Source organism: Geotrypetes seraphini, chromosome 2 (genome assembly GCF_902459505.1).
Source record: "Geotrypetes seraphini chromosome 2, aGeoSer1.1, whole genome shotgun sequence".
NCBI lineage: Eukaryota > Metazoa > Chordata > Amphibia > Gymnophiona > Dermophiidae > Geotrypetes > Geotrypetes seraphini.
This window is the reverse complement of record NC_047085.1, coordinates 183,904,346-183,927,813: the sequence shown is the minus strand read 5'-3', so window position 1 is coordinate 183,927,813 and position 23,468 is coordinate 183,904,346. Positions and strand designations below refer to the sequence as shown.

At 46.4% G+C, this 23,468-nt stretch overlaps 1 protein-coding gene across 1 annotated transcript in view; it reads right to left on the bottom strand.

Moving 5' to 3' along the window:
• RIPOR2 (RHO family interacting cell polarization regulator 2) overlaps window positions 1-23,468 on the bottom strand; it is a 183,813-nt gene that overhangs the window by 119,586 nt on the left and 40,759 nt on the right. Inside the window, exons 2-3 of the mRNA XM_033934958.1 lie at window positions 20,607-20,733; window positions 6,551-6,703 (exon numbers count right to left, since the gene is read on the bottom strand). Coding sequence (XP_033790849.1) covers window positions 6,551-6,703; window positions 20,607-20,707 — 254 coding nt within the window. The 5' untranslated portion in view covers window positions 20,708-20,733. The remainder of the gene's footprint in view (window positions 1-6,550; window positions 6,704-20,606; window positions 20,734-23,468) is intronic.

The window sequence follows — 23,468 nt, the reverse complement described above, 5'->3', positions numbered from 1 at the left end:
GCACCCATCAGCAAATGTTGAATGCATTGCAGTCTGCATGAACATAAGAACATAAGAACATAAGCGTTGCCTCTGCCGGGTCAGACCAGGGGTCCATCGTGCCCGGCAGTCCGCTCCCGCGGCGGCCCCCCAGGTCCATGACCTGAAAGTGTTCCCTACCTAACTTAAAATACCCATACCCTGTTCACTCAATGTCCTGTAAGGTAAATCTCTATCTGTACCCTGTTATCCCTTTCGCTTCCAGGAAGTCATCCAGTCCCTTTTTGAACCCCAGAATTGTACTCTGTCCTATCACCTCTCCGGGAAGCGCGTTCCAGGTGTCCACCACCCTCTGAGTGAAGAAGAACCTCCTTGCATTTGTTATGAATCTGTCTCCTCTCAGTTTTTCTGTGGAGAAATGTAAGGTCTTGCACATAGGGAAGGGGAACTACATGTACAGCTATACAATGGGAGGGAGGGTACTCGGGGAAGGAAGCCAAGAAAAAGATCTGGGGGTATTGGTGGATAACACAATGAAGCAGGCGGCGCAATGTGCAGCGGCCTCAAAAAAAGCGAACAGAATGCTGGGCATTATCAAAAAAGGTATCACTACCAGAACAAAAGAAGTTATCCTGCCACTGTATCGAGCAATGGTGCGCCCACATCTGGAATACTGCGTCCAATACTGGTCGCCATACCTCAAGAAGGACATGGCAATACTCGAGAGGGTCCAGAGGAGGGCAACGAGGATGATAAAGGGTATGGAGAACCTTTCATATGCCGAACGGTTGGACAGGCTGGGGCTCTTTACCCTGGAGAAGCGGAGACTGAGAGGGGACATGATAGAAACCTATAAAATCATGAAAGGCATAGAGAAGTCCCTGCTAGTCTAAAAAATCTGTCCCTCTCCACCTTCTCTATGCCTTTCATGATTTTATAGGTTTCTATCATGTCCCCTCTCAGTCTCCGCTTCTCCAGGGTAAAGAGCCCCAGCCTGTCCAACCGTTCGGCATATGAAAGGTTCTCCATACCCTTTATCATCCTCGTTGCCCTCCTCTGGACCCTCTCGAGTATTGCCATGTCCTTCTTGAGGTATGGCGACCAGTATTGGACGCAGTATTCCAGATGTGGGCGCACCATTGCTCGATACAGTGGCAGGATAACTTCTTTTGTTCTGGTAGTGATACCTTTTTTGATAATGCCCAGCATTCTGTTCGCTTTTTTTGAGGCCGCTGCACATTGCGCCGCCTGCTTCATTGTGTTATCCACCAATACCCCCAGATCTTTTTCTTGGCTTCCTTCCCCGAGTACCCTCCCTCCCATCGTATAGCTGTACATGTAGTTCCCCTTCCCTATGTGCAAGACCTTACATTTCTCCACATTGAAGCTCATCTGCCATTTTTTTGCCCACTCACTCAGTTTGTTCAGGTCGCTCTGCAGTTCTTTGCATTCTTCAACAGTTCCGGCCCTGCTGGAGAGTTTTGTGTCATCCGCGAATTTGATAACTTCGCACTTTGTCCCCGTTTCTAGATCATTAATAAATATATTGAACAGCAATGGTCCCAGCACTGACCCTTGCGGAACACCACTTGTGACCCCTATCCAGTCAGAGTAGTGCCCCTTTACTCCTACCCTCTGTTTCCTGTCCGCCAGCCAATTTTTGATCCATCTGTACACGTTTCCTTCCACCCCGTGACTCCACAGCTTCTTCAGTAAGCGTTCATGGGGCACCTTGTCAAAGGCTTTTTGGAAATCCAGATATATAATGTCTACTGGGTCACCTTGGTCCAATTGCTTACTTATCCCCTCAAAGAAATGCAGTAGATTTGTCTGGCATGATCGGCCTTTACAGAAACCATGCTGACTTGATCTCATCAGATTATTTTTTTCTATATGCTCGTTGATACCTTCCCTGATCATTGATTCGACCATCTTCCCCGGAACAGAGGTTAAACTCACCGGTCTGTAGTTTCCCGGGTCGCCTCTCGATCCTTTTTTGAAGATCGGTGTAACATTCGCTATCCTCCAGTCCTCCGGGATTACCCCTGTTCTCAAGGACAGGTTGCAAATATGCTGCAGTAATTCTGCTGTTTCGTCTCTAAGCTCTTTTAGTATTCTCGGGTGGATCCCGTCTGGGCCCGGAGCTTTGTCCGTTCTTAATCTATCTATCTGCCTGAGAACGTCTTCGAGGCTTACCTCCATGCATGATAGTTTCCCCTCCTGATCTCCCCTGAAGATTTTTTCCGGTTCTGGCACACTGGATGTGTCCTCTATTGTAAAGACCGACGAGAAGAACTTGTTTAGCCTACCAGCCACCTCTTTTTCCTCTTTCACCACTCCCTTCCGGTCACCCTCGTCCAGGGGCCCCACCTCCTCCCTCGCTGGCTGTTTCCCTTTCACATATCGGAAAAATGGTTTGAAATTTTTTGCTTCCTTGGCTAGTCTCTCCTCATACTCTTTCTTGGCTTTCCTGACTACTCGGTGACATTCTTTTTGTTGCTTCCTGTGCTCTCTCCAGTTTCCTTCAGTTTTGTCCTTTTTCCACTTCCGAAATGATTTTTTCTTGTCTCCTATCACTTTCTTTACTTCACTGGTTATCCATGCAGGGTCCTTTGTCTGATTTTTCTTGGAACCTTTCCTAAATCTTGGTATATATAGGTTTTGTGCCTTATTTACTGTGTCCTTGAATAGGGACCAGGCTTGCTCCACAGTCCGCGTTTCCTTGGAGCTGTTTCTGAGCTTTTTTCTCACCATTTGTCTCATGGCATCATAGTTCCCTTTCTTGAAGTTAAATGTTGTTGCCTTGGTTCTCTTTCCCATAGGTAGTCCTACTTGCACTTTGAACTGAATCATGTTGTGGTCACTGGTTCCTAGTGGTCCTATGATCTCCACATCCTTCGCGGGGCCTTTCAGCCCATTGAGGATCAGATCCAGAGTCGCTGATCCTCTCGTTGGTGCCTCGACTAGTTGTTCCATGAAGCAGTCCTGTACTGCTTCCAGGAACTCCGTTTCCCTTGCACATTTTGAGTTTCCGAGACACCAGTCTATCCCAGGATAGTTGAAATCTCCCATAACTATGGTGTTTGGGTTCTTGCATTCCCTTCTCAGCTCGGCTACCATTTCTGTATCTTCAGCTTCAGTTTGCCCAGGTGGACGGTAGAACAGTCCCATCTTTATCTCGGCTCCGTTGCTTCCTGGTACTTTGATCCACAATGCCTCCAGTTGGGCATTTGTCTCTGCTGTGTCCACAGTGGTTGAGTGAATTGTATCCCTTATGTATAGTGCTATTCCTCCCCCCTTCTGGTAAGTCCTGTCTTTTCGGTAGAGTTTGTATCCTGGCAGTACTATGTCCCATTTGTTTTCCTCGTTCCACCATGTTTCCGTGATCCCTATGATGTCTAGTTTCTCATTATTGGCCATGACCTCTAGTTCCCCCATTTTGTTCTTTAGGCTCCTTGCATTTGTATACATGCAGTTCAAGTCCTGGCATTTTCTCTTCCTTTCTATTTCACCTTGCATTTCATTCTTCATTTTGTCCCCTTCCTGGCCTGCCAACTCCTGAGTATTGTCTCTTTTGGCCTTTCTTTGTGGTAGATTCCTATTGCCTTCCCCTTGTGGCATGTTCCTATTGTCCTCCTCTTGTTCTCTCTCAACATCCAATCCCGTTTTGACTTCCCCTTCAGATACTTCTAGCAACCATCCAGCGTCTTATTAAGTCACTCCCACAGTGTCTGGCTGCCGTCTGTGCTCCAAGAGGTGGTTATTCTGGATATTAGCAGGTAGTCATAATAGTGCGACTCGACTGTGTACAAGCCCAATAGTCCATACATCAATAAACCAGAATAATAATGATGCTTATGATTGCATCCTGTTGTTAACAGTTTTCTATTGTTCATTAGTATATCAGCTGATTGTATATTTCATTTCTTTCTTTAAAAAAGTGTACTAGAGGCTTACAACTCAAATATACGATCCAAAGTTAATATCTGGATTTTATTTTATACTACGAACAGAGCCTTTTAGATGAATACATGTGTGAGCACTGAGAATGTTGAATTTTGAACTGGCCACTCTCAGTGTCAGGCCTTTTAGGTTCTAGATCAGGGGTGGGGACCATGCTCCTCAAGGGCCACAACACAATCCAGTTTTCAGGATTTCCACAATGAATAGTGAGAAGTGGCACTCGCTCGTGGGCTGTAAGGGGCGCTATGGTGTGTTAATGGAACGGATAGTGTGCAGGACATGGGGGCAGTATTTTGTAGATTTTTTCTACATGTAACGCCTGCTTTTCGTATGGTTCTGGGTAACTCTAGTTAGATACAAGCATATGTGTTAGTTAAGGCCGCGCCCAATAGAAGCGTAATGGATAGGCATGAGACTGATTTGCATTTACTGCTTCTATTGTATATGCTTCGATCTCATGCCTGTTTATTGTGGAAGCCTTGAAAACCCAACTGGGTTGTGGCCCTTTAGAATCGCGGTTGCCCACTGCTGTTCTAGATGAATAATACATAAATATAACTCTTTTAAATAACATTTCTTGCAGTTGAAGGACTATTCTTATTTATGAATTCAAATTATGTGTAACAGAAAGGCGTGGTTTGGTTTGTAAATTATTATTTTGTGGAACATTTCTTCTACCTCATTATTATACACCTCCGTACCCCGCTCTCCCCAAAAAGTCAATATAAAAGCAACACTATCCCCCCTTTTCCTTCTGTCCTGCTGGTGAGAGAGGTACAGTTCAGCTAGGTGAGGACCAGGTCAGCGAAAATAACGTTACTGTATTATTTTATCTGTGTCCTACCACCTGGGCTTATGCCCTGATCCTGTAATCTCAAACAATATAACTGGGGTTACCAGATTTTGGGGAACAAAAATCCAGACCTATGGCGCCGCCCACCCAGTTCCACTTGGCTCTGCCACATTCTGCCCAAATCGCGCCCCGTTCCGCCCCCCATCCCCGCCCCCCTCAACCCGTTCACTTGTCTGGAGGGCCTCTGCGCACGCGCTGGTGTGATGTCGCACGCGTGATCCACGTGACACCGCCACAACGCATCCGCGCACGTGCAGATACCGTCCTGACATCGCGGCTAAATGGATGCTTTTCGAAACCCGGACAACGTGCCGGGTTTTGAAAAGCCGTCCGGACCCCTGGACATGTCTTCAAAAAGGAGGACATGTCCGGGGAAATCCGGGTGACTGGTAAACCTAAATATAACTTGTGTATACGTGGCTCACTCCTTCCTCTGCCCGCCCCCAGGCCCACCCAGTTCCAACCATTCCCGCCCCACCCCATCACACACCAGTCCCATCCCCAATCCTGCCCCTAATCCCACATCAGCCCCACTCCCTCCTCTCGTTGGGCATTGGGACATCCGCACATGCGCAGATGCCCTTCTGCCTGAAGCGATGTGGAGGACAGCTTTTGAAAACCCAGACAAAGGGTTGGGTTTTGAAAAGCCGTCCGGACCCCTGGACATGTCCTCAAAAGGAGGACATGTCCAGAGAGATCTGGAAGTCTGGTAGCCCTAGGCATGGGGCACACCCTCACACAACAGATGCACAAACAGCTACGGGCAGCCCCAGGCCTGCTGGAAAATTTGACCTGGTAAGAGGTGGGCGTTTCCTTCAGAGCATTACAAGGAGTGCTCATTTTAATACTCTTGTACTGCATTTGCATAGGGTTCTCGGTGGCTGCTACTGGGATTTGTAGAACCCTTTTGAGCACTGGAGGCTGAGCTGTCTTGCAAGTAAGACTGATTAAAACCAGTTTTAATAGTAAAATAATATGTATGTGTGCATGAGAGATCATGCTGATAACTCCTCCCCCCTCCCCTTTTAGGGGCCTGATTCCTGTATGCCTTCTGCTTCTGCAGGAAAAGACCTTGGTGAATCGGGCCTGCACACAAGTTGTGTTCCATTGTATGCTGAAGTATGATATAAATCCCTTTCTTTGTAAATATTTCATGCAAATGGATCAAACACTCAAGAGTTACATAGCAATTAGAGAGTTGCACGGGGACAGAAATCCCACCCATCCCCACCCGTCCCCGCCAGGATCCTCTCCGTCCCCACCCATCCCCGCAAGGAATTACCTCCATCCCCTCCGTCCCCATAAAAAGCAGCAATTACTTCTGACAGGATCATCAATTCTACAGTTTCTTTTGTGTTTGCGCTGCTGTTTTCCTTGTGAAATCTCTTTGGTGGAACCCTTTTTTTATTTTCTGTTCAGGTAATTAACTTATAAACCCCCTCTTTTACTAAGGCTGACGTGTCCATTATATTATATGGTCGAACTCTGCTTCCAAAGCCTTCCATCCCTGTGGGAGTCCCGTTGGCTAGAGGGGGGTCCCCGTGGGAGTCCTGTGGGCCAGAGGGGATCCCGGTGGGAGTCCCGTTGGTTGGGGGGATTCCCCTGGGACCCCTGCGGGACCTGCAGGATTCCCGCGATCCCCGTTCCCGTGCAGACCTCTAATAGCAATTTCATGATCATATGGAAAGATGACAGTCTACTGAAATAATAACAAGCGAGGAACTCTGGCCTTTTGAAAGCAGTAAAAGGTCTTACTCTAGACCATTTTTTAGGGCTCCGTAAACCTCTTCCACCCTTTCCGGCTGAGGCTGCTTTGGAGTGCAGTTTTTGTGGCCCAAGTTATTCATTTTCTTCAGCTTGGCTTGGGGTTTCTTGGGTGTGGCAGAATTTCCAAGAAAAGAATTACACCTAGACAAATAACCACAATAAACAACTGTGACCAATAAACATCTTATAGGAGGATACAGTGCTTACAATGGAAATAGTGGGCATGCAAATCTCTCTCATGCATATTCATTAGGGATAGTCTGTAAACTTGGTGGGCCTCAAGGACTGCACATGAATATCGAGGGGTGAGAAGGTTGCAGGAAGGTTAAAATACAGTGGGAGGGGGAAGGTTGGGAAATATTTCTTTTTTTAAAAAAAATTCTTTATTGATTTTCCATACTTCAGTAGTGCAATACATGAATATATAACATATAATACGTCAATACAAGCACATTCTACTTACAATTATACATAACCACCCACTCAATGATTATTCAATAAACACAGAGATATAGATTTTCCCAACAAGTTTACCCTAACCAAATTAATAATATCCTCCCATCCTCCCACCCATCCCAAGTGTAAATATTCAAAGGACAGAAATATCCCCCCCCTCCCTTCCCTGGATGTGTATGAAAAGAAACAAAAACTGACTTATAATCAAAGACCTGCTATAGTGAAGTAATATAAGATGTCAACGGGCCCCAAACCAGTTTTTAAAAATTACTGTGCCCCAAACTATCGGCATTCATTTTTTCATATCTATAGCTGGAGCACAGATTTACCCACCAAAAAGGGAAATTTAGACGATCGTAATTCTTCCAATTTCGGGTTACCATCTGCATAGCTATCCAAGTCATTATAAGGAAAATACGGCATTTATATCGATCCATAGGGGCTTAACATGTAATAATGTTCTGCATATGATCACCTCATACGTCAGTGGAATTGATGATTCTAATATGTTGTTAATTTTACCCCATATTGATCTCCAAAAGTTAAGTATCAAAGAGCAATAGAACAACAGTTGATCCAGTGTCCTAATCAGTGGCATACCAAGGGGGGGACGGACAGTCTGCCCCGGGTGCACGCCTTGGGGGGGTGCACAGCCAGCCAGATCCGGGTCCTCCTGCCCTACTGTGCAACTGGACCTGCACCTCCTTCCTTTCCCCCGGTCCGCGCCAGTGCAGTCTTATCTCCCTGCTGCTGCTGCTAATTCAGAATTGACATCAGAAAGAAGACTTCTTGTCGGCGATTAGCAGCAGCAACGGGGAGATAAGACTGCACTGGCGCGGACCGGGGGAAAGGAAGGAGAAGCTTTTTTTTTCCGCGGCAGGGAGGGAAGGATGTAGGCAGGCAAGCTGGCTGGCTTTAGCGTGGCAGGGATGGAGGGAGATACTAGGCAGGCAGGCAGGCTGGCTTTGGGGGTGGACAAAATCTGGAAAGCAGTGGGGGACATAAGGAGGCACTGGGGGCACTAAGGACACAGGATGGAGGCACTAGGGCACTAAGGACACGGGAAGGAGGCACTGGGGGCACTAAGGACACAGGATGGAGGCACTGGGGGCACTAAGGACACGAGAAGGAAGCACTGGAGGCGCTAAGGACATGGGAAGGAAGGAGGGAGGGAATAGAAAGGGACAATTGTTGGGCCTGAGTGCAGAAAGAAAGAAATGACAGATGTCCCCTTTTGATGAAAAAAATAAATGGTCACGTTACCTCTGACTTACTTTCTCTGCAGCAGAGTGGGCAGCTGCGCTGAGGTGCAGGAAGGTCCCGCGATGACTCGTCTGCCGGCTCTACTCCGGAAGAAGTAAGTTACGTCGGAGGGGGTGGACCCGGCAGACGCAGTCATTGCGGGACTCTGCCGCAACTCCCTGCATCTGCTGGGCCCACCCCCTCCAACATAACTTACTTCTTCCGGAGCAGAGCCAGCAGACGAGTCATCGCGGGACCTTCCAGCATGCGGCTGCCAAGTCTGCTCCAGAGCAAGTACGTCGGAGTGGGGTGGACTGGCAGCCGGCAGCTACAGTCATCGCAGGACCTTGCTGCATGAAGGGAGAGAAAGGAGCAGGACTGCTGGAATGGAAGAGTGGTGGAGGGAAAGAAAGGGGGCAGGGTGGTATGGAAGGGTGGTGCTGATGGAATTGTTGTACAGAGAAAGGGGAGAGACATAAGGGGGAAGGATCTTGGAGGGAAAGAAAGGGGGCAGATGCTGATTGAAGAGGGGTGGATGGAGAGAGAAAGGACAGACATTGGATGGTAGTGGGGAGCCTATGCTGGATGGAAGTGCAGATGGGAGAGATAAGGGAGCAAATGCAGGAAGGAAATGGGAGGAGAAAAAGAGGGGAGCAGACGCTGGATGGAAGTAGACAGAGAGAGGAGAAGGTACTAGATGGAAGGGTTAGAGAAAGAGGGTACATGATGGAAGGAGGGGATAAATAAAAGGAGGGCACATGGAGGAGAAAAGGATTGAGTTAGGAAAACACTTGAGGGGTGAGGGAAAGAGGTGGCAAGCTTTAGGTAGACAGTAAAAAAGGAAATTGATGAGAGGGTAGTAAGAACGTAATCTAGACAGATGCAGAAAATAAATTGAAAAGGAAAATGAGGGAAAAAATGGAAAGGGATTGCAGAGGAGAGGTGTGGGAGAGGGAAGGAGAGGAGAGAGATGCCAGACCAATGGGGGTGAAAGGAGAGATGGAAGGGGAGGCATACAGTTTCTGGAAGGGGCATAGAAGGAGAGAAGATGCCATATAGGGGAAGAGAGACAGCAGACAGTGGATGGAAGGAAGAGAGTTACAAGAAGATGAGGAAAGCAGAAACCACAGAAGACAAAGGTAGAAAAAAAATTTTCTATTTATTTATTTATTTAGGAGACATGTGTCACTTTTTCTGTGGTGCATTGTATGCAGAGTCCAGCTTCTTGCTGGTTCAATTTAACCTTTGTCTAAGTATTTCTATTTTATCCCCCCTTTTACAAAACTGTGGAGCGTTTTTTAGCGCCAGCTGTGGTGGTAGCAGCTCTAATGCTCAGAATTCTATGAGTGTCAGAGCTGTTACCTCTGTTGCTAAAATCCACACTACAGTTTTGTAAAAGAGGGAGGGGTTAGTTTGTGATTACATATTCCATACTAGGTGAAGGTGTTTTGTGTGCTCGAAAGACATGGTTTTTTGTTAGGATTGACTGCAGGATTGATCCGTACTAGTCTGTCTTGTTTAGTTTTACAATGGGTGTATTGATGTACTACTCATTGCAGTATATAAGATGCTGCCTTTTCCTAGGTACTCATGTGTGACGTGTGGATTGTTACTAAAAATCATGTTTTCATACAGACAGGGGGGGTGTAAAAAAATGATGGGCCCCAGGTGTCACATATGTTAGTTACGCCACTGGTCCCAATGTCTAGATGACAATGTCAGCATCTATTAGATTTAGAACTGTCTAATTTGTGTAACCTAACAGGGGTCCAAAAAGATCTATATTACAGAAAAAAACATGTTTGTCTCATAGATGTTGACGCTGTACATAGGAAATATTTCTTCAGTAGTAATATATAAGCCAGAATTAGAAAATTTAAGGAAAATTATAAAAGATCTTGAACCTCGCAGCGAGAGCAGCGAGAGGGCTGAGAAGGGCTGAGGAAGCAGGAGACTTCTCAGCAAGCAGGGGCAGCGCGTGTAAGGCGAGGCGAGCGGCAAACAACTTCGGGGTAGCGGCGAGAGTAACTCCGCCCACCCCCACCGCATCAGCAGTAGGCGCCGGGCCCCTCCTTAAAAGGAGGCGAGCCGACGGTTTCGCCACTGCAGCGAGAGCAGCGAGAGGGCTGAGAAGGGCTGAGGAAGCAGGAGACTTCTCAGCAAGCAGGGGCAGCGCGTGTAAGGCGAGGCGCGCGGCAAACAACTTCGGGTTAGCGGCAAGAGTAACTCCGCCCACCCCCACCGCATCAGCAGTAGGCGCCGGGCCCCTCCTTAAAAGGAGGCGAGCCAACGGCGCGCAGCCATTCGGTGCGCAGCGAAGGCGAGCAGCAAAGGCGCTCGCCTTAGCGAGAGCGCCTTTGCGAAGGGTCTTGAGAAGGGCCTTATACAGACCTAATATAAACTTTACATTCTCATACTCTATCAGACACACCTTTATTTTCTTCGTACAATCATACACTTTTCTTACATACTCTCATTCAGATAGTCAATATTCCCTAGAACCCCTCAGACTCTCTAATCTCTCATACTCTCTACTCTCTATCTAATCTCTCATACTCTCTAATATCTCATTCTCCACCGTTCTCCTTACAAACTCTCTGATATCTCAACCCTTCTCTTTTACAGAAATAAATCTGCCGGAAATGGCAGGGAGGACACGTGGCAGCAAGGCTACTATCAAGATCAACACCCCAGCGTCCGGAGGGATCCAGGGGATGGCCAAGGTCTATACTCAGAAGAAAGAGGGTGACACGGATCAGAGGGCAGAGGTCTCTGTGCAGACCGTGACCATTCCACTCCCAACGTTCACTACAGTCTCTACGCAGACAGAGGAGCTGGGACAGAGACACACAGACGAGGACATCGTGCAGGAACTGCTGAACCTCAGGGAGGAGGTAAAGCGACTGAGGAGTATCAGAGATGACGAGGCCTTCATCGACGAGGCTATCCTGGAACTGTCTCACATCACAGAGCGAACCCACGACAGGTCCATCCTTGACTCCCCCAAACCTACAGCCCTAAAATCAATGATTGGAGTACAGGAGATGATTAGAGATGCCGGCCCCTGGCAACTGGTAACCTCCTCTACGGGCAAGCAAAGAAAATCCACCTCATTTTCACTCTCTTCTTCTTCTTTTTCTCTCCAACAGGATAACTCTACAACTACCCCACAACTCACCCTCAGAAACAGATTTCAAATCCTACAAGAAGGGAACACCGAGGAAACAACGGAAATAACGGAAGGGGCTCAGGAGAATACTCAGCACCTAACCTCAAATCCAGGGCTCACGGATCAGCCCCTCCGGAAGGAACGAAGAGTGGTGGTCATTGGGGACTCCATGCTAAGGGGCACCGAGGGACCAATTTACAGGCCCAACTTACAATCAAGAGAGGTCTGCTGTCTTCCCGGAGCCAGGATCCGGGATGTCACCACCAGCCTAGACAAACTTATAAAGCCCAATGATCATTTTCCCATGTTTCTCATCCATGTAGGTACAAACGACACTGCCAGAAGTACCACGGAGAACATTCCCGACGACTTTGGAGCCCTGGGAAAGAAGCTGAAGCAGATAGGAGCGCAGGTGGTTTTCTCATCGATCCTCCCAGTAAGAAACAAAGGCAGAGCTAGAGAAGAGCGTATCCAACGGACTAACGAATGGCTCCGCATGTGGTGCACAGAGATGAACTTTGAATTCCTAGACCACGGTGAGACACTCCAGGGACTACAGGGACCCGACGGACTACACCTAACCAGGAGAGGTAAGAACGTATTCGGACATCGCCTGGCCCGCCTACTCCACAGGGCTTTAAACTAGGTAAGTTGGGGGAGGGCACTTATTTATATTCCAGAGCAGTAAGAAACCATCCTGAGGAGGCGAGCCACACACACACTTCTGGGTCTAAGGTAGGTACGCATGTTATCCATGATAATCTAAAGGGAAATATCAATGATAATTTAGGAGTCACTCTAACCCAAAAGGGGATCTCTTCACAGGTATGGAAGGCTATGTATGTTAATGCACACAGCTTGGGCAATAAAATTCTAGAATTAGAGACTGAGATAATAAACGCTGACCTAGATGTGGTAGCAATATCAGAAACCTGGTTCACAGACTCGCATGTGTGGGATATGGCTATACCAGGCTACAATCTACTACGTCGCGACAGAGAGGGCAAGTTAGGTGGAGGGGTAGCACTATACACTAAGGATAACATCAAAACTACCAGGATTACAGATGTTAGATACTCTGGGGAATCCCTCTGGGTGAATCTGGCCAGAGGAAATGAAAAATGCCTATACCTTGGTGTGATATACAGACCTCCGAAACAACAAGAAGACAAAGACTTAGAACTGATAGAGGACATAGAGAACATCACTCTACGGGGAGACACAGTGTTGTTAGGGGACTTCAACATGCCCGATGCAGATTGGAACACACTCTCCGCGACTACATGTGGCACTAAAATAATTCTGAACTCCATAAAGGGTGCACGACTCAAGCAAATGGTGTTGGAGCCCACCAGGGACCAAACGATACTGGACCTGGTACTCACCAACGGAGATAGCGTCTCGGATGTCTCAGTTGGAGACACACTGGCCTCCAGCGACCATAATATGGTATGGCTTAACCTTAAGAAAGGTTTCTCAAGGTCAAACACGGCAACTAGGGTTCTCAACGTTAGAGGCACAGACTTTGACCGTATGGGAGATTTTTTCCGTCAGGAGTTACATAAACAAGCACTACCTAACAATGTGGAGGATATGTGGTCGACTCTGAAGTCCACCCTACACAAAGCAACAAACCGCTACACAAGAACAATGAGTAAACACAGGAGGAACAAAAAACCCCAATGGTTCAGTGCAAAAATTTTGGACCTCGTTAAAAAGAAAAAAGAAGCATTTATCACCTACAAGCATAAAGGTAAACGAGAGGCGAAAGAAGACTATCTAGACAGATCTAAAGCTGTCAAAATAGCAGTCAGAGAGGCCAAACTCCAAATGGAAGAAGATCTAGCACGGAACATTAAAAAAGGGGATAAATCCTTCTTCAACTATATTAGTCACAGGAAAAGAAACAAAAACGGGATAGAATGCCTGAAGAAATCGGACGGTAGCCTTGTAGAATCAGATTCTGCCAAGGCAGAATTACTAAACGAATACTTCTGCTCAGTCTTCACCTGTGAAGCACCGGGAGCTGGTCCACTGCTTCAAACGGGAGACAACCAGAAGGACCCGTTTCAAGATTTCGAGTTTACACCCAGTTGCATCTACTACGAACTATCAAGACTCAAAGTAGATAAAGCTATGGGACCAGACAACCTACATCCCAGAGTACTAAGAGAATTGAGTGAAGTCCTGGCAGAACCATTATCTGTTCTTTTCAATCTCTCCCTAAGCACAGGAAGAGTCCCCTTGGACTGGAAAACCGCCTACGTTATCCCACTCCACAAAAAGGGATGCAGGACAGAGACGGCAAACTACAGACCAGTGAGTCTCACGTCTATAGTGTGCAAGCTCATGGAAACACTGATCAAACGACATCTCGACATGATCCTAGACGAAGAAAACCTACGTGATCCACACCAGCACGGATTCACCCAGGGCAGATCCTGCCAATCTAACCTGATTGGTTTTTTTGACTGGGTTACTAGGCAGCTAGATGCCGGAGAATCAATGGATGTGGTGTATTTGGACTTCAGTAAAGCTTTTGATAGCGTCCCACACCGAAGATTATTGAACAAACTGAAATCAATAGGGTTAGGGAACACTCTAACTACATGGGTTGAGGATTGGCTGAGTGGTAGACTTCAGAGGGTGGTGGTAAACGGTACCCCTTCTAAAACGTCAGGCGTGATCAGTGGAGTGCCGCAGGGCTCGGTCTTGGGCCCGATTCTATTCAACTTATTCATAAGAGATATTACCCGAGGACTTAGAGGAAAGGTATCAATGGTCGCCGACGACGCCAAACTTTGTAACATAGTAGGTAAAAGCATTTTACCTGATAATATGACGCAAGATCTACTACTGCTTGAACGGTGGTCGGCAACATGGCAACTAGGCTTCAATGCTAAAAAGTGTAAGGTAATGCACCTGGGTAAGAAAAACCCGCACAGAACTTACATACTAAATGGTGAGACCTTGGCCAGGACCACGACGGAACGTGATCTAGGGGTGATTATTAGTGATGACATGAAGGTTGCAAATCAAGTGGAGAAAGCTACCTCCAAGGCAAGGCAAATGATGGGTTGTATTCGTAGAGGTTTTGTCAGCAGGAGACCTGAAGTTATGATGCCGCTGTACAGGTCCATGGTGAGGCCTCACTTGGAGTATTGCGTTCAATTCTGGAGACCACACTACCGGAAGGATGTGCAGAGAATCGAGTCGGTTCAGCGAATGGCCACAAAGATGGTCTGGGGGCTCAAGGATCTCACGTATGAAGAAAGACTGAATAAACTGAGGCTGTACTCACTTGAGGAACGAAGAGAGAGGGGTGATATGATTGAAACATTTAAGTACATCACGGGCCGTATCGAGTCGGAAGAAGATATCTTCTACCTCATGGGACCCTCGACCACCAGGGGGCATCCGCTAAAAATCAGGGGAGGGAAGTTCCATAGCGACTCCAGAAAATACTTCTTCACTGAAAGAGTGGTGGATCATTGGAACAAACTCCCACTGCAGGTGATTGAGGCCAACAGCGTGTCGGACTTTAAGAGAAGATGGGATATTCACAGGGGATCCCTAGGGGAGTGAAACCAGAGGGCGGGTATTTGGAATGGGCAGACTTGGTGGGCTATAGCCCTTTTCTGCCGTCTTTTTCTATGTTTCTATGTTTCTATCAATGAAATATCTTGTGCAAGATGTGATGTGGGACTTTTGCCCAACACTTAAAACTGAGCATTTTTGAACAAAAGTCCTACTACATTTTTGGGAGAAGCTTTTGCTTAAAAAAATATAATGCCAATTTTTCAGTTTTTAGGACCGATGATTATATTATGGAAGGAACATTTTTGTTCTTTTGTTACACTTTCTGATGGTCCTACAGTACATTTATATTTCTGAAACTGTTATGCTGTATGCATTGTTACTTATTATTAGACTGTATTTGAAGCTGTTTTATGAGGCTGTTAATTTTTAAGATTTTTGAGCTTGTGGGGGTTTTGATGGAAGGGTTTTATAGAGGCACCGCAGCCGTCTATAACTCAGATGCACTAAAGCAAGTTTTAACCTGTTTTAACTGCCTTAGCGACGATCGCATTTGCCAACCCAATGCAGAAAATGGCTCAACACATGGTTTTCTGCACGATCGCTCATTCCCCGATCCGACCGTGCAAATAAGCTCTTAATATTAAAATGCCATGTAAACTAGTAGAGTGACTAATGTTCTAACATGGCTTCCTGATGCACCAAAAAAAATGATCGCTTTTAGTGATCCAAAAAAAGTGACTGGTCAAGAAAAAAGCGCACCCTCCCCACCGATGACGGCCCTTCCCGATGAACCGGCACCAGCACCGCAAACTGACCCCCCCACGGCATGAAAACAGCAGGAGGATGGTTCGGGGGAGGGGGGCAGGGCAGGATTAACCAATAGGCCAAGTGCCTAGGGCCCGAAATGGTCAGGGGGGCCTGATGAAGGAAGGCATCAACATTGTTTTTTCCAAATGGCAATGGACGCCTATAGCATTGATCGGCAACGCAGGCCCCCCCCCCCCGATCGGCAACGCAGCCCCCCCCATCGACGGAAAGTAAGACAAGCAAGCAACGTGGGTAAGAAAGGCAACGGGAACTGTAATTGTGCAAGCGGTGCTGCTTGCCCAAAGCTTCCCTCTGACGCAGCTTCCTGTTTCCGACTGGGCACATGGTGGGGTGAGGCGGGGCAGGGGGGCCCAGTATGCTTGTATGCCTAGGGGCCCTCGACGAATTAATTCTGCCTTGGGGGCTTCCATTCTGCCAATTTTCTTTCGTAGGGGGTGGAGTAGGCATGGCAGGAGGAAATGGGCATTTCTCCTGCTGTTTTCACTACCGAGCATGTGTGTTTGTGTGTGTGTGTGGGGGGGGGGGGGGGGGGGGGGGGAGGGGGTGCCAGTTTGTAGTGCCGGTTCATCAGGTAGGGCTGTCATCAGCAGAGGAGGGTGTGTGTGGTTTTTTCTTTTTTTTCTAATGGGGCAGATATTATGCCTGTGTAACATGCACAGCATCTTTACCCATTAAAAAAAAAAAAAGGTTTCCTGCCAAAATAGCTGAGTGGCAGGAGGCTGCTTTCAGGGCTTCCCCTACTGGCTCTGCGCATGTGTGAGAGTCGCACTCACAGTGATCAGTCATACAGGAGAGTTGGGGATTTCAACGAATCTCCGCACAAATCATGTGCAAGCAAACCTTTTAGTGCATCAATAGCTCTTTCTGAATCAGCCAAAAAATCAAGTCAGAACAGACCCACACGGTCTTACTGATCCTCTTACTGCATCTAAGCCTATGTGCCTTTCTAGAATAAATACCCATAATCAGTCTCAAATCCTTCCCCTGCTCCAATGACCCCATTTTATAACATGCAACTGCATCACAGCTCCCCCAAACTACATCCATAGGAAGCTCTATGTGCCGTCTGCATGATAGTAACCACCTGTTGTGTGTCTAATTATATACGTGCATACCCATATATACTATATACAGTGCCCCCTCCAAATCCACTGTTTCAGTACCCGCGGATTTGGTTATTTGCAATTTTTTTTTTTTTTTTTTTAGAAATGCTGCATCCTGGATCTTCCCCAGAACTTCATTGGTGGTCTATGCTCCTGCCTCTTGCAGAGCTGTCATCAAAATGGCTGCTGCAAGTTCCCGGTTGTAGTCTTGAGACTACAACAGGAACTCATGGCAGCCATTTTAATGACAGCTCTGCACGGGGCAGGAGCATAGGACGATCGATTCTGCCCCATGTCGCCGCTAGACCACCAGGGAAGGTCTGGGGAAGGTCCGGGATGCGGGGGGTGGGTCAGAGACAGCCCCAAAAGTTATCCATGATATTTCAATATTTGCGGGCCGGCTCTGCCCCTAACCCCAGCGAATATTGAGGGTCTGCTGTATACTTTTCACTCCATGCACTTTGCTGGATTTTCAGATTAAAAGCAAATTGTCCCTGGGAAAGTACCTACACACATTTATACATTGTCTGCAGTTTTGACCTTTGCTCCCCAAGGAGCTCCTTCATCTAGAGCAGGTAAAAATCCATTCAGAATGGCACTATGCAGTGCATCTGCTCATAACCCCAGATAATACTTTGTAAAAGCCCATTTCTGCACTGTTATACCTGCAGAAATTGTAAATACAAAAAGGTAATTTTCAAAACTGTTATCCTATGCCAGAACCTTTGGTATTTACGATTCCTTTTCCCAATTCTCTCCCTCTAATAGAAAACCCAAATGTCCAACTCTCTATGCAGAAATCCTTTATATAAAATAGGCCAGAAAGCAGTTCAGCATCAACTCTTTTTGATCCAGCATTTCCTTCCATTTGACAGGAACTAGGCCTCCCCTGGGTTACCATGGTAGCAGATGTCATTACCAGCGGCCTTTTCGTATTTTTGACTTTTTCCCAACTTCTATCCAGCCTAACCTCTGCAATAGGATAAAGAGTCAAACATTCGATATACACTTCCCCCTCCGTATTCGCGAATTCCGTATCTACAGATTTGCTTATTTGTGGTTTTAAACCTGAAGGATCCCTAGCTAGCTGACATAGCTGGGTCACGGTGTATATGAAGAAACTCCATCTTAGATCAGTGGGTAGTAAAACTAAAAACAGCAACCTGAGACTCCATATTATTGCTCTGAGATATCACAGTACTGTATGCAGGCCTGTTCTTTGTATCTGTCTTGTACCAGTCACGGCCAGGGGGCAACAGGATGCTGCTGTTAGCTAGCCTTGATGTATAGATTATAGGATGGATTTATGGTTTTGTTTTTCTCTCTGCTCTTACCTTTTGGCCAGAGCTGGTTAGACTGGTTTGGACTGGTTAGGACCCTATATAACCTTTGTGTCCGAGATCCTCAGGGTCTTCTGTTTATGCAGCCAGTTCTGCCCAGAAGTCCAGCATATATGCTTGTTTAATAAAAGCCTTTTTACATCTCTTCAGTCTCTGGCTCAAGTCTCTGCACTACAAACGGAGGGCCTTATCCTAAAAGGCACCTTCAAAACCAAAAAATGCATTTTCATTTTTCAGGCTATTTTAAACCCTGTAAGTCCCCCCTTAAGCCTTATCTGGTGGTCTAGTGGGTTTTTGGGCCAGGAGCGATCTTCCCATGCTTCTGCCCCATGCAGATCGCTCACAGGAAATGGCTGCCTTGAGCTCCCATAGTCTCTCGAGCCATTTCCTGTGAGCGATCTGCACGGGGCAGGAGCATGGGAAGATCGCTCCTTCTCCGAAAACCCGCTAGACCACCAGGTAAGGCTTAAGGGGGGACTTACAGAGCTTAAAATAGCTGGGAGGGAAGCGGGGGTTGGGGCAGAAGCAGCCCAAATATTATTCGCAGTTTTTTAATATTCGCGGGCCAGCTTTGCCCCTAACCACCGCGAATATGGAGGGGAAAGTATACCACCTTTCTGTGGTAGTTTGCAGGTAATTTCTCTGTTCCTAGTGTGCTCACAATCTAAGTTTTGTACCTGGAGCAATGGAGGATTAAGTGACTTGTCCAGAGTCACAAGGAGCTGCAGTGAGAATTGAACCATTGGGTAGGATCCCTCAGACACTGAATACTAGTGCTGCCTGATTCGCCGATTCAAATTGATTCACTGATTTAATGTCAGAAAAATTCAGACTCACTCACCAAAAGCCCCCCCCCCCACCTGGTGAGACCTGACATACCTCCGGGCCTCCTAAAGCAGCAGCAGCAGTGGTGGTGGCTGGTCAGTAGAGGCATCACTCTGAACAGGCTTCTCACGACCTGCACCTGTCCTATCGGGGTCTTCCCTCTTCCCTCTGCTGCATCACTGATGATGCGGCAGAGGGAAGCCCTGGCAGGGCAGGTTGCAAGCAGCCTGTTCACAACTCTGCCTCTGCCGGCCACTGCTGCTGCTGCTGCTGTTTTGGGAGGCCCGAAGATGGGATGGGGGGGTCAGATGGGAGGTGCTGCACAGGGGAATAGAAAGGATGGAAAGCTGCTACACTTTTGGGGAGAGAGGCGAGAGGAGGAATTGTTGGACATGGGGTAGAGGAGAAAAGGAAGAGATGCAAGAAAGAGATAGAAAGGGGTGTGAGGGAGAAATCCTGCATATGGTGGAGAGGAGGGAGATATGCATGGAGAAGAGAGAGGGAGAAATGTTGGGTTGGAGGGTAGGGAGAGATGGTGCATGGGGAGAGAGAAAGAACTATTTCACATGGTAATGGAAGGAAGAAAGGGAAAGACACTGTATGGAGAGGAATAGGGAGGTTTGACCCAGGACACAAGGCAGGGAGAGAGAGAGAAGAGAGATGGTAGACAGTAGTAAAGAAACAGAAATATTTGACATGGCAGTGGAAGGGAAGATATAGAGATGGAAGATGGATGGTGAGCATGAAGAAAGAAGAAAATGTCAAATAGGGAGAAGACTCTGGTGAGTGAGTTAACAGAAGACAAACAGAAACCAGAGCCTGGGACCAACATGATTTGAATAATAAAATGACCAGACAACAAAAGGTAGAAAAATAATTTTATTTTCTCTTTTGTGATTATAATATGTCAGATTTGAAATGTGTATCCTGCTAGAGCTGGTGTTAAACAGCGAACGTGAGCTAGGACCTAACAGAGAGAGGAAAAGTCTTTTTTGTTTACACCACAGCATCGGTGTGGGATTGGAGAGGGCAAAGGGGGGGTGGGGTGGGTGAAGAGGCTATAAAATAAACCCGCCATGGCATTTGAAAAAAAACATCCAATAGGGTGGGAAAAGCAAATCAAATAGAAAAATTGATTCAATTGGCCAAATTGAATCAAATCGAAAAACTTTCCCCTGAATCAGGCAGCACTACTGAATATAGTACACATGTATCCTGAGTCTGACCACTAGATGTCGCTGTTTTGCAATCACCCTGGGACTCTTATCTCTAGCAGCTGTGCTCTTGCACACCCTATTCCTTTAAGTTATTAGCCCACCCCTTGTGGTATATTATTAGAAGCACATGAAAACATCAATGTGAACAATGCTCATCTATTTCTGTGCTCCATGTCTGTGCAGAGTGCTAGAGACGCTGATGTTTCTTTATAAATGATTAATAACACTATTGTATCATAAGCTGAACTAAAAATGAAGAAATGTATTCTTAATGGGCAAACAAACATACTCTATATCTAGGGCTACAAATGGCATTGCACTTACCTGGATCTTCTTTCAGGAAGACCACTGAAGCCCGCAAAAGACTGACTTCGAAGAATTCCATTGGGGCCTCCCAGGGAGAATGTTTGGGATCCTTCTGACATGATCTCTGGGAGTCTGGATGACACTTCTGCAAGACAACAAAAGAACAGTTAAGCAAACTGAGGCACAAATTAGATGTAATAATGGAGAAACCAAAACCAGCAGGTGAGAAGAATCAGAAAATATGGAGAAGCATAATCTCTGATTTGCCGACAATTGAACCTCATTTATAAAATATGTCCATTGCTTTCCTGCTCATAGGTGGGCAATTTTATAGAAGTCCATTTAATGTTCAGAAATGAATTTAACATTTTGTTTGCTAATGTATTGCTTTTTAGACCTGTAGTGAAACAAATTATCTTAAAATTGCTGTGTTATCTGGTCAGGCTCCATTCTCAAAACAGCTGCCACAACCTTCAGCAAACACAAGACTGCCCCTTAAGGCCTGGGCAGCAATTTTGATGGTAAGGGCAGGAACATCTGGGAACTGCTGCTGCCCTAGTTAGTCCGCTAGATCACCAGGATTTAAGGAAGGCCTAGGAGGGATGGCTCACAGGTGGGTCTGGGAGGGGAGAAGAGGAGACTTAGAGGGGATATGATAGAGACTTATAAGACATAAGATCATGAAGGGCATAGAGAGAGTAGAGAGGGACAGATTATTCAAACTTTTGAATAATAAAAGAACAAGAGGGCATTCAGAAAAATTGAAAGGGGACAGATTCAAAACGAATGCTAGGAAGTTCTTCTTTACCCAACGTGTGGTGGACACCTGGAATGGCTTCCAGAGAGCGTAATAGGGCAGAGTACGGTACTGGGGTTCAAGAAAGGATTGGACAATTTCCTGCTGGAAAAGGGGATAGAGGGGTATAGATAGAGGATTACTGCATAGGTCCTGGACCTGTTGGGCCTCCCCGTGAGCAGACTGCTGGGCACGATGGACCTCAGGTCTGACCCAGCAGAGGCATTGCTTATGTTCTTATGACCCTGTCTAGTTGTTGTTGGGGGGGGGGGGAGGGAAGATGGCGCTATCTGTTCAGGGAGGGAAGAAAAGTTGCAGGTAGGGACACAATTCCTTCTGAGAGAGGGGTGGGACACAATTCAGTTTCAGGTCAAAAATGCACAAGCATTTTTGGCCAGACTGAAACAAGGTTGAATATGGATTCTGGACCGATTTCAGTATCAAAACCCAAACCAAAATTCAGTTGATCTCTATTGTAATCCTTGATTCTGCCACTGGAATCAGTGGTAAAGGTCTCATAATGTACGAGGATGAGGTTGTTAGAAATTTAGGATTGGTTTAAAATCTCCCTCCTAGAACTGGGCAATTTGGCACTTGCATTAGCCATCTGGACTCTAAGTGAAGCCAGTTCTTCTGTTTGACAGTGCTAATAAGCTTGTTGTGATTTGATATTTCAGTGAGTTAAGCTTATACATGATTGCTTTTGTATGGGTTGTGTGAAATGTCACTTGTCTCAAGTGATTTGGCACTGTGCATATCAATGATTAATGAACTATTTTTTGCTATCCAACTAAAATGTGTATCTGTTTTATTTAACATGGGCAGTTGAGCACACTCTAAAGTTGCTTCTTCACTGTCTGAAATGGCGACTATTTGAACGTAAAGCAGAGATGAGTAAATTCAGACACTTCCTGATACCTGCTGGGATGACCTGGGGAAGAGGAAAAAGTTGGAAAGAAGGAACCTGGAGGTTGGAGGGCCAGCAAGAGAGAGCCGAAAAGGGGAAGATAAACTAGATAGATCAGGGGTAAGCAATTCCGGTCCTCTAGAGCCGGAGCCAGGTCAGGTTTTCAGGATATCCACAATGAATATGTATGAAATGGATTTGCATACACTGCCTCCTTGAGATGCAAATCTATCTCATGCATATTTATTGTGGATATCCTGAAAACCTGACCTGGCTCCGGCTCTCAATGACTATCCCTGAGATAGAGGCATGGGAAAAAAAGCAGAAAGAAGGGAAGGAAAAAGAAAAGCATAAAAGAAAATACAAAAATTGTAAAAAAGCATAATAAGCAAACAAAAACAAAAAAATTCCTATAAAATACTGTCCAAAGAGCCCTAAAGCAACAAATTGTGAATTATAAGGAAAAATCAGTTTTTGCTGACTCAAAATTGTTTACTGGTAACATAAGTTTTATAAATATTTTTTAAAAAGGAAGTTCTAATATGGCATTTTACCACAGCTCAGTTTACTACAGAAGTCATTAACTTATGGTAACTCAGTACCACAAGTTAAGGACTCCCATGGTAAATGAATGACACAACATTTGATCAACCTCGCAAGCTTCATTATTTTCCTGCCAGAAGCATCGAGCCCCTCTCACATATCTTAAAAGGGCAAAGCTGTATAGACAGAGCTCTCTTTCCCCTCCTCGACAAGGAAAGACCTCCCCATGAATTGAGTCTCCCTCTCTATAAGCAACCATGTAAACCCTAGTCCAAGATCCTAGGCCAAAGACCCCTCCCCATAGGCTTTCCACCCCCACCCTGAGTCTACCTGAAACAATCCCTGGAGGTCTAGTGGAACAGGATAGGAGTGATCCCTAGTCACTCCTACCCCTTGTGGCCAGTAACATCCCTTTCCTCAGAACGATCTCCACTGACCAATATTCTCTGTCATCGTCCACTCATTTCCTGACTCAGTCATTCACTTTGGGACCCATATTGAGGGCACTCAGTTTATTTATTAGATACCTCTGAGGAACATTGTCAAAGGCTTAGCCAAAATCTAAATAAACCGCATCTAGCACACTCCCTCTCTGGTCACCCAGTCAATTGGGGGTGGGGACCTCTGGAGGGAT